At 39.9% G+C, this 16288-nt stretch overlaps 1 protein-coding gene across 3 annotated transcripts in view; it reads left to right on the top strand.

Moving 5' to 3' along the window:
• The window catches only part of ARHGAP18 (Rho GTPase activating protein 18), a 161692-nt gene extending 148654 nt beyond the window's left edge, over positions 1-13038 (top strand). For all 3 annotated transcript variants that reach the window (XM_015557829.1, XM_015557828.1, XM_006778459.2), the window contains 3 exons: positions 6520-6644; positions 11088-11149; positions 12213-13038. In XM_015557829.1, coding sequence (XP_015413315.1) covers positions 6520-6644; positions 11088-11149; positions 12213-12304 — 279 coding nt within the window. In that variant the 3' untranslated portion in view covers positions 12305-13038. The remainder of the gene's footprint in view (positions 1-6519; positions 6645-11087; positions 11150-12212) is intronic.
• The last annotated feature ends 3250 nt before the right edge of the window (positions 13039-16288 follow it).

The raw sequence follows: 16288 nt of genomic DNA, 5'->3' as shown, positions 1-16288 counted from the left end.
AGAGCTTGGTTAGTGGCCCAAATTCTGCAGGGAAGCCGAGTACCGTGAGCATTGATTGGACAGAGGTCCACCAGAGCTTGCATTTGAAAGGCCAGTTGTGACTTTCTCCAAAGCATTGTCATTGCGTGTTGATGGGAGAAGCCAGATTGCCAGCGACTGAAGAATGTGAGACAGGAGGTTGTAGATCATGGAAATTCTTCAAGGTCGTATTTTTAAAAGCTTTCTGTATGCTGTTAATGCTAACTCTATATAGTCAGGCATTTATGTTAGTAAGACATGCTTGACTAGGTAAATGAATAGTTTAAATCAGGTTGTAAGAGACACCCTCAATCTACTTCATAAGACATATTTTTAATGACTACAGCATATTAATTGTTGGGTACAAATGCAAATTTTTTAATTTCTTAAATACTAATGAGACTCATCTCTTAATTACTTCAGGAAGAAACACTTTGTGAAAAATAACAAAAAGGCAGACTATTACAAATAACCATGTAATGATAGCCTTCAATTATATAGTTGGGATTGAGATCACACCGTCCCACACACAAACACACCATGCACACATGCATATATGCACCATCACACATCCGAAGCGTGTGCTTGAAGACATAGCCCCAGCTCTGCTATTCGTAAGACAGTAGTGACAAGTCATTTAACATCTCTGGGCCTCAGAGTCTTCTATACAATGAGAGGGTAAGGCCAGATTAACGGGGTTTAACCGTAAGTATGGCTAGCAGCATCTTGTACTGGGACAGTTCTATAGATATTATTACGAGATTTTCTTAACATGCACAAAATAGAATAGTCTATGAGCCCCCATAAACCCATCACCAGTAATCAGACTCACTTTTCTGATCTTATTCCATCTCACACCTTTTTTCTCCTTTTAGTATTTTTAAGGAAAATAGAGATATCCCATCCTTTCCCCCATAATTGCCTTAGATTGCCTGATAAGGATCCAGAGCAGCTTTGGTGAGCATCTAGTCATGAATTACTGGATCCTGCAAGCCTCCAGTCCATGGAGGCTTTTGTGTGTGTGTGTCAGTCAAGCTCAGCTCTCAAAGGAAAGGGAAGCTGTACGTGTAGGAGAGCGTGTGGGCACACAGTGGGGCTCTGTGAGAGTCTGTGAACTAAGCCAAACTGCTCAGCACATCTGTCCTCACTGGTGGAGGGAACAAAAGTCCCCTCTCCTATGGTTACCTCAGTGTTAACTCAGGGTGATCTGGTGTCATACTCTTCATTGATAGTTGAACTCAAGTTTCAGAGAGCTAGCCTGCCTTGCCGAGCGCTCCAGAACAATCTTGTAACATTTGAAGGTCTAGGGCTTTGGACATGGGAAAGAAATCCAGAAGAACCCTGGAGTGGTCAGTGCAGGGTAGGCTCCGGGTCCTTTGTGATGGGTTGTGTGTCTTCAGTCACATCTCCATTTAGAAGTCCATCTCTGGTTTCACTGACAGCTCTGCCCCAGGCACTGTGGCCGGTCTTGTTTCAAGCATCTGCTTTAGGTCTGGAAACAGTGTTTGGATCTACTTGGGGACCCACGTGGAAAATCAAGCACAAAATCATTTCTTTTAAAGATAGCCTTTGATTTTTTTTTATAGTGCATAAAAATACCATATTAAAAAAGAAAACTATCAGAGCTTATTTCTTTGTAAATTAAATGCTTATTAACTCTGAACGCTCTTTCAGACCCTTCTTTAAAATTCTCTGAATCTGTGAGTTGGGTAAAAGTTTCAGCATTTGGATAACCAAGGCCCAATTATAATCAGAATGGAGACAGTACAAGGTAGTAGAGAATGCCTTCTATATTTTTACCTCCAATCAGACTAATAAGATGCCATTTTAGTTTAAGATACCTTGCTAAAATGTCCTTGCTTAATTTTCTAAAATATGTGTTATGCTGTCTGGCCATTTTTTGAGATAGCTGTATTCCCGATTTGCCCTTTTGAAGATAAAAGGTTTCTCTGTAGCATGAAAAATGTCAGCTTTTCATTTAAATTAGCTATTAATTTTTAAAAAAATGATTGAATGCCTTTTCTAAAGCTCTGACATTATATTTCTAATCTCTAGAGTGCAAAAATATGAGCAATGTAGTGTTTATTTACAACTTATGAAAAAAACACACCAAAATCTTTGTTTATTTATCCAAAGAATAATAAATCACATTTTTAGAAATATGCTTGAGTTCAAAATGTAATACATGTAACAACCCTAGGAGATCATTTTCTCTATTATAATAGTCTGCATGCATAAGAAATTAACTAGCATTTTGTAAGTTGTAAAATCCTTTGTGACTCAATTTTAATGGGGTATTAGTCAAATATTGCTCTTTTCTAGTCTTGCTGTACTTCAGCTCACAAGCATGCACGCGCAAACACACACACACAAGAAAGGTTACAACGATAATATTATTCACAGATCCAGTTATTATTATGGCTCAAGTTAAGAACAGACTGTTTGGCTTAATGATCAGGCATGTGTGCATGTTCAAAGTTTGGCAGCTCAGTGTAATTAGTATACTAATAGCTTTAGTGTTTGGTACAGCATGATTCTGGAGCTTAATGGTAATTGTCATACACCATTTAAATGAGAGCTTTGGCATCGCATATTGTTTATCATCTTTAGTAACTATCATTTGGCCACTCTTGTCAAGATATCCAGGAAAAACTTTCCAGAAACAATTTTTAATCGCTTCATCTTTAACCGTTACATCTATCAGTTAAGCTCATTTCTTCTCCAACTGTAAAGGGCACGGTAGAGTCTAAACTGAGTCACTCTCAGCCTCTACATTGTTGTGAGAATTTGGATGGGATATGTTACCCCAGAAATGAGCACTCTGAGAGTTGTTCCTGTGCCCACCCGGACACGCACCTCCCTAGTAGAACACAGGTTCCTAGTTGTCAGGGATGTGGCCAGTCAGCCTGGGAAAAAGATTTTCAAGGGAATGATACTCCATTTCCATGTGAAATGAATCCAAATTGTAGTTAGTCATTTGGGAAGGGTTAAACTCATCCAGAGCTGGCCAGGCAACACCTCCTGCTCACTGAGGGGTAGGGTGTGAGAAATGTTTAATTCCACAGCTACAAGGAACCTGTACCAATGCCACTTCCAAAGCCATAACACGGCAGTTACATATGCGTGAGAACTCTTGAGTGCCCCCAGGACCTGGTACCTGGGCCTCTTCCCTCCAAACTCTAATTATCAGAGAGGCTCTGGGTTCCTGTGTCAGCTATGGAACTGAGTTCACACGGACCCCTGAGCTGTGTTTTATAGGGAAGGATGGCCATACTCTCTAAAGGATGGTCCCTGAACTCATGGAGAACCCGTAGGCTGAGGTCATATTATGGGGCCTTTAGTTGTCCATGAGCTTCTTGGAGAAAAAGGAGCTGCATCCTTAAGCAGATGCAGGCGAATGCTGGCAACTCCCGGCAGGAGGAAATGACTGAATTATCCCTGCAGCGTCTTTAATTCCGGTTCCCACTCTTCTTCCCTTCCTTTGTGTTCTCAGGAGGGGAGGGAATACCATGTGGTCGATAGAGGCAACGGAACTGGTGTCTTTTAAACAATGTTCCTAAAACAATTTTTTTGCTAATAAGGAAGTACACATTGTTAACTTTATTTTATTCTAGAGACATTTTACTATTATTAGCATACCAATTTTAGTGAGAAATATTTTTGAATGATTTGTTTAATCAATCAACATTGATAGATGGCTACAGATGTGACTCAGACATGTGGCATGTGACTGGGATACTGGTGTCATGTATTAGGGTTTCCATAATAAAAGAGATTCAGGGGAAGAAGGAATTCCCTTTGACCCTGTGGACTATGGAAAGTTCCATGGAGTTTGAGGTATTTGAGCTGGGTCTTAAAAATTGATAGTGGGATATTTCAGAGGTGAAATAGAACATACATAAAAATTGGAAAGCATGGTATTTATAGTGAATTTTGACTGGCATTTTCATTCAAACCCTAGAATGTGCCACAAGGACTAATGGGGGAAAGGCAAGGAGCAGAATAAGGTGCCGTATCCCTAAACTCTCTATGACAATATATTATTTTTCTGGGTTATTTTGCTTTTGTAACTCACTTACTGTGGACCTTCTAGATATGAAAGCTTAATCATATCACCTTACTTCACTTTATTTTCTTTTTCTTTTTTTCTGAGAGGAAGGAAAAGTGAGAGAGAGATAGAAACATCAATGATGAGAGAGAATCATTGATCAGCTGCCTCCTGCATGCCCCCTACTGGGGATCGAGCCCGCAACCTGGGCATGTGTTCTGACCAGAAATCTAACTGTGACCTCCTGGTTCATAGGTTGATACTCAACCAATGAGCCACACTGGCCGGACACCTTACTTCACTTTAAATGTCAGCATATAAGATATAATTATCGGAACAATTTTTGTCACTATTACTTTCACCAAGAAAACCTATATCCAAGAACATTGGGCACTATGACTTAAGCAGAACTCTCTGGCTTTTAAATCAGGTATAGAGTAGATCACAGTCCGCAAACCCTAGCTTGCTATTCCAGGCCTTCTGTAATTCAATAATAATAAACTAACAGGTTCCAAAATACCAATATTCGTGTCCCTAACTGAGTAGATGAGGTGGGTTGGGTTTTGGGAACATGGATTCCGTGCTTCAGCTGTTGCTGTTATAGTGTTCACTCCGGCATTCGAGTCCCGGGGCCAGCTCATTGTTTCCCATGTCCTCTGAGGAATCACGCAGTGGAGGCCAGGCTGGCAGGCAGCACGGCCACAGCAGGATAGAAGTAGAGATGAAACCCCAGGGAGAAGAAGATGTAGCGTAATCCCTGAGTTATAAGATAGAGCGTTGATGTGATAACTGCTTTGAAAGGAGAAGGTAACCACACTCCCATGTAGAATGCCCAGTTCATTGTGAGAAGTGGCTCACTTTCCAAAATGTTACAAATGGAAATAAAATCTGCCACAGACTTGAAGAAAAAGGGAAGTCAGACCTGTATCCTAGAAGCAAGGTGGAGGTCAGACACTAGACCAGCTATCAGGCCATATTCCATGCCTCCGAAATTGGAAGGCAGCAAACCAAGGCAGGGGTCCCGGTGCAGAGGGGCAGAGGTCGCAGGAGGTGAGGGATCTGGGCACAGGTTAGGGTTGGGATGTCTTTTAGGGATCAGGTTGAGCATAAACACCCCAGGCAGAGAAGTTAGACAAGGATGCTAGGAAGGCAGTCCCTCACCTGGCAGGGGAGTGAGTGGGAGGCCCCTAATGCTTTGTCTCTGTCTGGGTTGGGCGTGATACACCTGTGGCCCTTCACTGAGTGGTCAGGTGACCGTGACAGGGTTTCTGAGGTGGCACCAGGCCCTCTATGGTCTCTCTGCAGGTGTAACAGGTGTTTGCAGCCCTGCGAGGAGGTCTTATACAACCCATGCTCCCTTGTGCAGTCGTTTGCTGTGTAGCTTCTTTCCTGACTCCCACACTACATCTCAGGTGTTACTGAGGAGCAGTTTTAAATCTCTTGGAGATGCCTACATTTTAATGCAGCCTAATTCCAAAGCCATATTATTTTTGATGAACTTAGAAATCACATTGATTCCTCCTGTGTTGTATCCATGCTGTATGTTTGGGGAAAATAAAGCAATTCAAGCCCATGTACATTAGAAAAACTATTGTGAGCCCCAAAATAATATTGTGCAATAAAGGACTTGTGTATTATTTATCTGCCAGACAAGTAGACTTAGCACAATGGCTAGTACTTAGTAGATGCTTAATAAATTTGAGGGTATTTGTAATGTATAAAGCATTATTTTTAAACATTTGTGCAGGTTGTTTTTTCTAGGGTCTGATTAAGACATATGGTTATAAGTAATACATTATTTATTTTAGCAGAATGATTAGGGATTAATTAAGCCTAATATTTCAAATGCCATAGCTGATATTTTGATTTACAATCCTCAAAATACTTCCCTGCTATCCCTCCAAATACATATCATAAATTCAAAGTGTGTGGTCACCCTGTGAGCTCATTAGTTAAGTGAGGATCAAACACAATGCCAATGTGTTAGAAGAATGTGTTTCTCTGTAATTTTACTTTAATATTCTCAGGGACAGGAATTTTTTGTCAAATGTTGTGAATGTGCTGGAAGATTTAAAAAATGCACACATTGAAGCAGCGCACAAAATACCTGTTCTGATGCAATGTCATCAATTGCTGCATGAAGAAGCACCCTCCCCTAGATAACCCGCAGAAGTCGGCACTTAATATGGCAGTAATGGTTATTGCTGTCATTCTTTACATCTTTAAAAATAATTAAGCATTACTGCACAGGCATTATAAAGTTCCCCTATCACCATTAAGAGGATATTTGAGGTTTGATGTAATTTAGCAAATTACATTATACAGTAGTTAAGGTTTTTATGTAGTGAAGTGAAATGCAGAGTAGTTAAGCACACTTACCATGTAATGCATCGCATAGAGTCCCAGGTTCCAGCCGCCGCCAGCTTTGTTCCAGTGTCATTATTGCCTTGCAGGCTGACGTTCCTCAGGGAGTGATTCGAGTGCAAGCTCCTCATCTTTCCAAAGTTTCCATGGCGATACAGCTAACGGAAGAACTGAAAGCCAGTGACGTGCTTGCCAGGTTTCTCAGCCAAGAAAGGTAGAGGCCTGTTTTGTTTTAATTATTTCGTGGTATAACTCACTTGCTTGCGTGTTCCCTCCCTCCCTTGCCCCTCCTTTAAAAAAAAAAAACAAAAAAAAACTATGGGTGGTGTGAAGCGCATAGAATTGTCTTTTCAGCAGAGAAGAGGAGCAGACTTGACAGTTCGACTGTCGGAATGAATCGAGTTCACCTGATGTAGTTTGTGTTTGCGTTGAGCCTGTTTCCAGCGGGATGTCCGAGCATCCCTTCCACGGCCTGCCCGGGCTCGGCTCATGAGACCACGTGGTAATCCTTCCAGACCGGTGACTGGAGGTTAATTACTGTGTGTTAGGATGATCACTAATTGGAATACAGTAGGATCAAAACAAACAAAAGACACATCTTTTTCTATAAAATATGATGCATAAAAATGCTTACATTTAAAAGCAGAAGGTGAAGAATTCAGGGAGGACAACCAGCCCCTTGAGCTCCTGCCCTCACCGAGTTGCCCAGCCTGCCCCTCTGTTCTGGGGCGGGTGGGGCAGGAGTCCTTTGAAAGCCATTGGCATCTCTCCGGTGATATCAGAGCTTACACTTATCTTCTCTTGAAATTTCAACGTTCAAACAAGTGTTTTGGGTTTTTGGTTTTTAGCCTTCGAATTCTTATTTTCAGCTAAGGTTATATTTGTAATGCCCTCCCCTCCCCGTGTCCATTCATTGAAAATGAACTGATCTACATTTTTAAGAAGCCAGGGAAACTAGGGCCCTGCCATCTCAGCCCAGGAAAGTTGTCTCAGCCTTGCACAGACTTCGATCTCCTCGCGTTAACATTCAAGGCCTCCATGCGGCTTTCTTCAAATGCTCTCCGATTGTCACACAGTTACCACCAGCCCGTACCATGTCTCTGCTCCGTGGAAGGCCCTCTGCTCGATGTTGGAAGGGGCATAAAAATATATTTTAAAGTATCCCCCCTCAGGCTTTATAAAGTGGGAAAAGAGATGAGCCTGCGTAGTGAGCAGATGGTGATGAAATAAAAGAGAGGCTTATTGGTAATATCTGGGCTTTCAGGAAGCCAGCGTGAACTTCCCTCTCAGCAGCTCTCCAAAGTAAGTTCTCACATTACTTCTGTTTTCCTGATGAGAGAGACTTTCCCAGGCCACGCATTTTGTAGGCGATGGAGCTGGATTCTAGATCCGTGGTTTCTGTCTCCAAAAACAGTCCTGAATCACTGTCCAGAGGGGCTAGGGCAGTGGTTCTCAACCTTCCTAATGCCGCGACCCTTTAATACAGTTCCTCATGTTGTGGTGACCCCCAACCATAAAGTTATTTTCATTGCTACTTCATAACTGTAATTTTGCTACTGTTATGGATCGTAATGTAAATATCTGATATGCAAGATGAATTTTCATTGTTACAAACTGAACGTAATTAAAGCATAGTGATTAATCACAAAAACAGTATGTAATTATATATGTGTTTTCAGATGGCCTTAGGCAACCCCTGTGAAAGGGTCTTTCGACCCCCAAAAGGGTCACGACCCACAGGTTGAGAACTGTTGGGCTAGGGTCTAGAGACCATCTCTGATCTGGGGCTCATTGGTGCAGAGTCTCGGAGCAGATGGAATTTGGGGGGATTAAGTTCAGGGGCAGTTAGAGTTTCTCAGGATTAAGTCCTGGGAGCAGTTGGAATTTTTCAGATGTCTTTGCTCCCCAAAGGGTCTCTGACCTTAAATGCAGTCAATCCGCTTCCTCTCTACCCCCTGCCATGGCTTAGATGCCAGCTGCTGCCAGTGTCCCCACCAGACTGTGGGAAGAATTCTTCCCATCCCAGAGGGTGTACCTGGAGGTGTGGCCAGACTCCAGATGGAGGCCGCCCTTCCAGGCGGGATCTGGCTAATTTACAGAGCGCTTGCTTTCAGGACACTAGTGCTCAATGTAGTCGGCACGTTTGTTCCTCTACGTGCAGATAATACAAGATGTGGCGATGACATTGTATAATGCATTCAACTGTGCCTTTTAATATTTAGGGCATTATAGAAAGCACCAGCTTTGTGACAGTTGCCCTCTGTATATTTGGATTTTTAGTAAAAACTGGTGGTGCTTTTACTAAATAAGCATTTGCTACCCACTGGGGAAGACTCTTTCTATTTCCTCCCTTTTCCCCATCCTGCTCCACCCAGAGGCAAGTCCAGTGAACTCTGCCCATTTGCCCCTCCCCCCCCACCAAGTCTTCAGCCCCTTTCCTTATGCTCAGGGTGCTGGAGGCCAATGATTTAGATTAAAATGCCAGCTTTTCCTATTTCATCTTAGGCTAGTTTTTAGAATGTCTTTAAATTTCAGGTTCCTCATTTATAAAAGTGAACTATGAGAGGACTTACATTATAGTCTTATGATGATTAACTAGGAAAATGACCATGAAGCACACAGCACTGTCTGCCTGGGGCATCTAATAATTGAAATGCTCAATAAATGTGTATGTGTGTGTGTATATATATATATACATATATATATAAATATATATATATATTTTCCCCCACACACACTATTTCCCCTCCTCCCATTTGCATTCCCCCTGTGTGGGGGCAGTTGGAAACCCTACTTTCGTCCATCCTTGTCCTCCCCTACTTTTTCTACCAAAGCCAAAAGCACATGGATGACATAAAATAGATGCACAATAAATCACATTCACTCACCAGTCTTTGATAAAGGCTGTTTCCTTTTCTTTGTGTGTGGACTTATTGATTAGTATTACGTTTATGTGTACCAGGAAATCTAGTTTATGTTTCTCTCAATTGGAACAAGAACACAGATAATGGGGAAGCAATCTGAGAGCAATATTGGATGAGATTTTTTTAAATCTAGTCTCCCAAAACATTCAATTTTGTTTTCATAGGAATAATGACTCTTGGTATACTCATGGTTTACCAGGAAATGTACTACAGTATGAATAAAAATATAATTATTAAATTATTTAATTTTAAAAATAAGCGTACACCAGTTCGACCAGTTCGGAAACAACACCTTCTAGTTAGGATACAAGTCAGCGGTGGGTCTTACGCGTGAGAACATTCTATGCCCCTGAGCGGAGTGGAGTAGGCAGAGGTGGATAACCAGCTAAGTCATTACGTGGTTGGTTAGGAAAGCTTCTGCCATGCAGTATTTCTCATAACAGTTTGGATAAAAGTCAGACTGGGTTTTCTCTTCTCAGTTCCAGGGAATGTGTCTTCAGGGCCTTATGTGAGTGGTTCACAAACTTTTCTATGCATCAGCACTCACTACAGAGCATTTAAAAAGATTCTTGGGCTTCATCTAGACCAGTGATGGCGAACCTATTGAGCTCGGCGTGTCAGCATTTTGGAAAACCCTAACTTAACTCTGGTGCCGTGTCACATATAGAAATTTTTTGGTATTTGCAACCATAGTAAAACAAAGACTTATATTTTTGATATTTATTTTATATATTTAAATGCCATTTAACAAAGAAAAATCAACCAAAAAAATGAGTTTGCGTGTCACCTCTGACACGCGTGTCATAGGTTCGCCATCACTGGTGTAGACATACTAAACCAGAGTTTTCAGAGCTCTGGGGCAGAATTTTTAGCAGGTTTTGCAGGTAAATAGTATACAGAGTTTTGAAAACCACCAAATTTTACCAATTTTTATTGTTTGAACCTAATGTCTGGAATAGCTTATTCTTTGAAGAGTTTAACCCTGTAAATGCACCCTATGGTAAAGTATTCGCTTCTACTTTGAGTGTATATGCCTCCCATATTTTGATGGCCAAAATGGGGAGGATTATGAGCCATGTCCAATTTTTTACATTTATCTTACATAGCATTAGACCTGTCAGCACAGCAAACCCCTGATAAATACTATGGGATAAATGTATTGGGAAAACTAAGGTGCAAATATTTCTTTTCTTAGTTTTAGGGAGACCTTTTTGGTCCCTATGCTAAGTAGATGATCGTATTATTTTATTGGCGACTAACATGTTATGGTACCTTCTTTTTAATTTTACAAAGTTAAATATTCACTTATTCTTGCTTTTAGATGTATGATTCCATTTGTTCATTTTTAATCTTTTATTATTGAAAGTATTACATTTGTCCCCTTCCCCCTCCCCGCCATTGACTTCTAGCCCACTCCTGCCCCTCCCCAGGCCTTCACCACCCTATTGTCAGTAACCCTGGGTTATGCATATAAGTTCTTTGATTGATCTCTTCCCATGCATCCACCCTCCCCTGCCTTTCCTCTGCCATTTGTTTATTTTAATTTGCAGGTGTGACATTTTTATTACATATTAGGCACATTTAACAGATGGGAAAATACAAATGTGGAGATAATTACAGTGTGTCTAAGTTATGAATTTTCCATACAAGCTAGAATTCCCCGAGCACATTAAAGTGATTTACTTGCAAGCTGTCTGATGATATAACTAATCCGTTTGTTTTGCCCCTTATAGTGGGATTGCCCAGACACTCAAGAAAGGGGAAGTTTTTTTGTATGAAGTTGGAGGGAATATTGGTAAGCACATTTTTTTTTCTTTGTATTTCTTATGCTGACTTGACATTGCCAATGATTATTATTTATATCTTTGTGGGGAAGGGAAGGTAGTAGAAGTAAAATATAGCACAGTGTGTACATTGTTGATGAGTATTATGGATTTGTTTAGTGGTCTGGCTTTTCTTTTCCAACTTTGAGCTCCTTCTGTATAAATTCCCATCCATGTTGAATCTTGGCAAAGGCAAGTTTCCTAAAATAGATATAATTTCTAGAATGGTTAATAAAGTTTTTCAAAACTTTTTTTCTTTTTTATATGCTTATGCCACATCTTAATAAAGGAAGTAGTTGAGCTTATTTAAGACCAAGATAACACATTTATTATAGTACAGTACTAGATATTTTTAGTGAAAGCAGAAGTTATTTTTGCCATTGCTGATTGCCTACTAAACAGTACACACACATGTTAGTAATTTAGGGAACAGAAATAGGATAAATGGATTAATTTTGACCATGTCCTATATTTTATTTGCCTACTTTTTGTACTCATGTCTTTATTAAAATTTAAAATAAATGTTTCCCCCATTTTTTTGACCTTTATAATGGTAAGGGTGAAATTGTTAACAAATAATTGAAATGGTATTTATTTCAAAATAGTAATTGAAAATATTTTAAGGTAAGTTTTATAGAATTCTTTTTTTTAGGACTTAAAAATGTTAGTAAATGTTAAAAGTTGAATGCAGAGACATGAAGCCTCATTTTTAAAGTTTAAATAAGCCACAACTCCAGTAGAAACCTGGAATTGTTACCTTGATTCCTAAGGGATATTTAAATATTTTATTTTGTATTTTACTCTTAGATTTGGGGGAATTAAGTGTGATTTCTTTCTTAGGTGGATTCAAAACTGTTGTCACCCTTAGTAAAGGTGAATACACTTTTAAGGAACCACTTAAAAGCCTGACATGCAAAGTATTTTCCACTTCCTAAATTAATTTGAAACGTGTGCAAGTCTAAGACCCAGGCTTAAGTTTAAAATTGCATCCCAGTCACCCCACTGTATTAAACAAATGCAACATGTCGTTAATAGGGGAACGCTGCCTCGATGATGACACGTACATGAAGGACTTATATCAGCTCAACCCGAATGCTGAATGGGTTATCAAGTCCAAGGCATCGTAAAAGACCTGCTGAGACAACCCCCGGACTTCCTCAGTGACACTTGCTGGGTCAAGAGTGTAAATAAAGAAACTGCAGGACTCTTGCTCTTCTGATGCACCCAACCATTGGATAGTGACACTCCCAAGCCTCACGAAGTTATAGATTTGTGCTGCTGCCAGAACTATGTTAATTATTATGTTGACTATTACTAGAAAATAAATATCTCTGGAGTGAGAGGAAAGAGGCTTAATGAACTTGTAGGCTGTTTTCATAAACTCTGTGAAATGTGCCCAGATGTGACATAGTTGTTGTTTTTTTATATGAAATAAACCCTCTTCCCGCTCACTTTTTTTTCTCCTAAAATCATGTATACAGTAATATATGCTTTCTTACTTTTCTCTCCTCCTCCCATCTGCCTGACCCCGATTAAGTTTGCTTTTTAACGGAAAGGATAACAAATGCCAGGTATGGCAAGTTGTGAAATTAGGACAGCTTAAAACAGCCCGAATTCAACAGAATTCCTGTGACTATCACATGTTGAATATTCATCTCTTTGAATCATTTGTTCAAAAGATAACATTCTCCTTCTCCCTGCTGTATCACAGGAAGTGATTTGCATTTTTTTCAGTTCATCTGACATATGTGCACAGAGCTGTATCCACTACCAAGAAAATAGAACTGTCAGAAACTGCCAATTACCCCTGAACCATTAAAGACTTGCATACTAAGAATAAATAAAATATGTCCATGTGGAATAACTGGATTATGGATAATAAGCGAGTGAAAGCCAAATCACTTCATGTATTTCACCCTCTTCTAAAAGAAATTTAAAAAGTCCTAGCTAGCTTTACCTATTGTCATACTAGGGATATAAATATGCATGAGAGTTTAATCCAGGAATGGTTGAGAGTGTATTCTACCCAAAGAGGGAATTTTTTTTTTTAACTCATAAGTAAGTCTGCGGGAAGGGTTATTCCTCTGGGTATGACACAGTCCTATGAACAAGCTTTTGTTTGTGCACTTATTTTTAATAATCAGAGTAAATTTATTAAAATGCTGCGACAAGTACTATTCCCAGGGATTTTACTGCACAAACCATAGTGCGCCACGAGACGAGCCTCCCTGTACTGTAAATAAGAGGAATAAAGTGAGAGAAAAGTGTTCAATATTTTATGAGTGTAGAGTGTAGTAAATAAAAGGTGATGTCTACGAGTGCTGCACAAACCGTGTTTATGATACTTTTAGTAGTATTTTAGGAAAAATGACACATTCTCAGAAGCTCTCGATGTCACTCTAATTAGGAGGGAAAATGCTGTTAATGAGAATGGTCATAAATTTTTAGCATATAATTACAAGGACAGCCTGTGGATATATGATCATTTTTTGGTGATTTGTGCCATTGCTTTTTTATTTAAAATTTTTTTATAATTAAATGCATTTTTCTAAATGATCTTCTCTTGGAATTATTATTTTTAATCCTACATATTCATGAGTGTACTAATGGGCTAATTTTGTTTTTGTTAAAAGCTATTTCTACCTTCTTATTGCCCCTATTCTCCTGTGGAATTTTCCAAATGGGAAGCCCTGAGGGAGATAGAAACTGTTTCCTTCTTTAGTTTTTTTCTGAGCAAATTTCTGTTAAGATTTTTCAAAACGCACTGTATTCTGGTTCTGATTTTGATGATCTACATTAATATTCCAGTTGGCAAGCAGTTTTCATGGTTTAATTTTATGAAAGCACTTAACAACATAAAAGCAAAATCAAGGGCTTAAAACAGTTTAGGTATACAACTTCAAAAAAGGCAGTAGTGAATATCATGGTTTAGATAAATGGTGTCCTAAATTGTATGTCAACTAATTTTTACCATATTTACAACCCCTGGCAGATGAGGGTGGGCGGCAATAGGCTTTTGATAATGACAAAGTGCCAGATCTTGGTAAATAAATATGAAAATGTCATTTTATTTTTAATTTTTCTTAGAACTCATGACCCATGACCCACGTTCATTGACACTGAACAATACTGCATTTAAATGATTAATATAGATGTCTAGCTGCACTTCTAAAGAGGAGAAACTTGATAGTGTAGAGCCTCACATGTTATTGCCTTAGAATTAACCCAAACGCTTTTTTTTTTTTTTTTTTTTTTAGAGAGAGTGGAGGGGGGGGGGAGATTTTTTTTTTTTTTTTTTTTTTTTTTTTATTGTTTTTTGTTGTTTTTTTTGTGTGTGTGTGTGAGAGAGAGAGAGAGAGAGAGAGAGAGAAACATTGAAGTGCGAAAGAAACATCAATTGGTTGCCTCCTGCATGCACTCCAAACTGGGCTGGGAATCGAGCCTGCAACCTAGGTACCTGCCCTTGACCAGAATCGAACCCAAGACCCTGTAGTCCTCAGGCCGATGCTCTGTCCACTGAGCTAAATTGGCCAGGGCCCAAATGCTTTTTTGTAATTATTTTTCTAGTAAATTTTACTGAGAGTAGATTGGTTTTTATTTGCTTGTCTGTGATGGAAATAACAACTATATTTGCTTTGAGCCTCAAACATCCTAACTTTTTATGGAGTTTCTGGTGAAAGGTAGAGAGATAGTATTTCTAGAAAACTGGTTGCCCTGCACTCTTTGAGAAAAGCAGTTTATTTTCTGACTTACTGGGATTTTTCATTATTGTCTTTTCCTTAAACTGGGTTGCAATTTCAACCTCATTGTCCTGATTTCTCACCTACTGATCAGTAGGTGGCAGTGTTGGTCAGGGTTTCCTTTGTGGCTAAACTGGGAAGCTTTGAAAGTGAACTTGAGTTCAAAGGTAAGCTGTTCAGATTCGGTGCTGGTTAGGTAAGAACACCATGGATCTCTCATTTTAGTTCTGAAGATTGTAAATTATAATTCATTTCAGAATTTCTATGTTTAGTCTATTAGTTTGCTTTTATCCTTAACCTGCTGAGTGGAGAAGGAGTAGTTTTCCTGGGCGAGAATTAGACATTTTGGCAATGTCTATTTCAAGCAGAAGAATCATAACGAGGAAAGACAGTGCACCAGGAAGGGAAAAAGAGGGATGTCTAGGATAGAGGACATACTGGCCTCTGTCTTTATTTTAGTATAAATGTGTGTGTGTTTGTTTTTTATTCAGCAAATATTAATTGGTTACCAATATATATGTGCCAGGCATGGCCTGCCCTTGAGGTACATCAGTGAGCAAAATAACTCTGATAGAACCTATAGGCTAGTGGAGGGAGACAAATAATAAGTAAAACAAAATGTATTAGTAAGTAGATAAAATCATGTGTATGTTGAAAGGGTGTAAGTGCAATGGAGACAGAAAAGAGATGAGCAAGGCAATGGGACCAGAGAGGACAGGCTTCCTGCAGTAGGAAACAGGGTCTTTAATGGATATCTAGCAAGTAGGGCAAAGACTTGCAGATGGTGAGGAACCTGCCGCATGGATACCTAGGAGAAGAGCATTCCAGGCAGAGGGGCAAACGAGAACAAAGGCCCGAGGCAGGAGTGCAGCTGGCTTACCAAACAATTCTGGCACCAGTAGGGGCACAGCGTCGCTGGTGGAGTGAGGGCCAGTGAGAGCAATAGGTGAGGTCCAAGGTAACAGGTGGTGATGGGGTTGAGACCTTGGAGAGCCTTCTATTTATTAGTGGAGCTAGAATGTACTCAAATTAGGACATTTTTGAGAGGATAACAAGGTACTTGGTAAGGACAGTTATTAGGGAGTGATAAGAAGTAGCAGATTCTGACATATTTTTGAAGGCAGAACCTGTGCGAGCTGGCCCGGCCATGGCATACTCAGCCCCACGTTGGGCGCCTTATGTGCCGCGCCAACTCAGCCAGGTTTGGTGACCCTGAGAGGGGGTGGTGAAGGATGGAGAAAAGACAGACAAGAGAAGAAAGCTGGGTCTGGCTGTCCTCTCTGATGGAGAGCTAGTGACAGTGCCACGGACTACAAGTCATGTCTTTATTTTATAGCAGATTCCACGAGGCAAAGTAAGGGTGTGGTCAAG

The sequence above is a fragment of the Myotis davidii genome, unplaced genomic scaffold, assembly GCF_000327345.1.
Source record: "Myotis davidii unplaced genomic scaffold, ASM32734v1 scaffold147, whole genome shotgun sequence".
Classification (NCBI taxonomy): domain Eukaryota; kingdom Metazoa; phylum Chordata; class Mammalia; order Chiroptera; family Vespertilionidae; genus Myotis; species Myotis davidii.
This window is presented reverse-complemented; position numbering and strand designations above follow the sequence as displayed.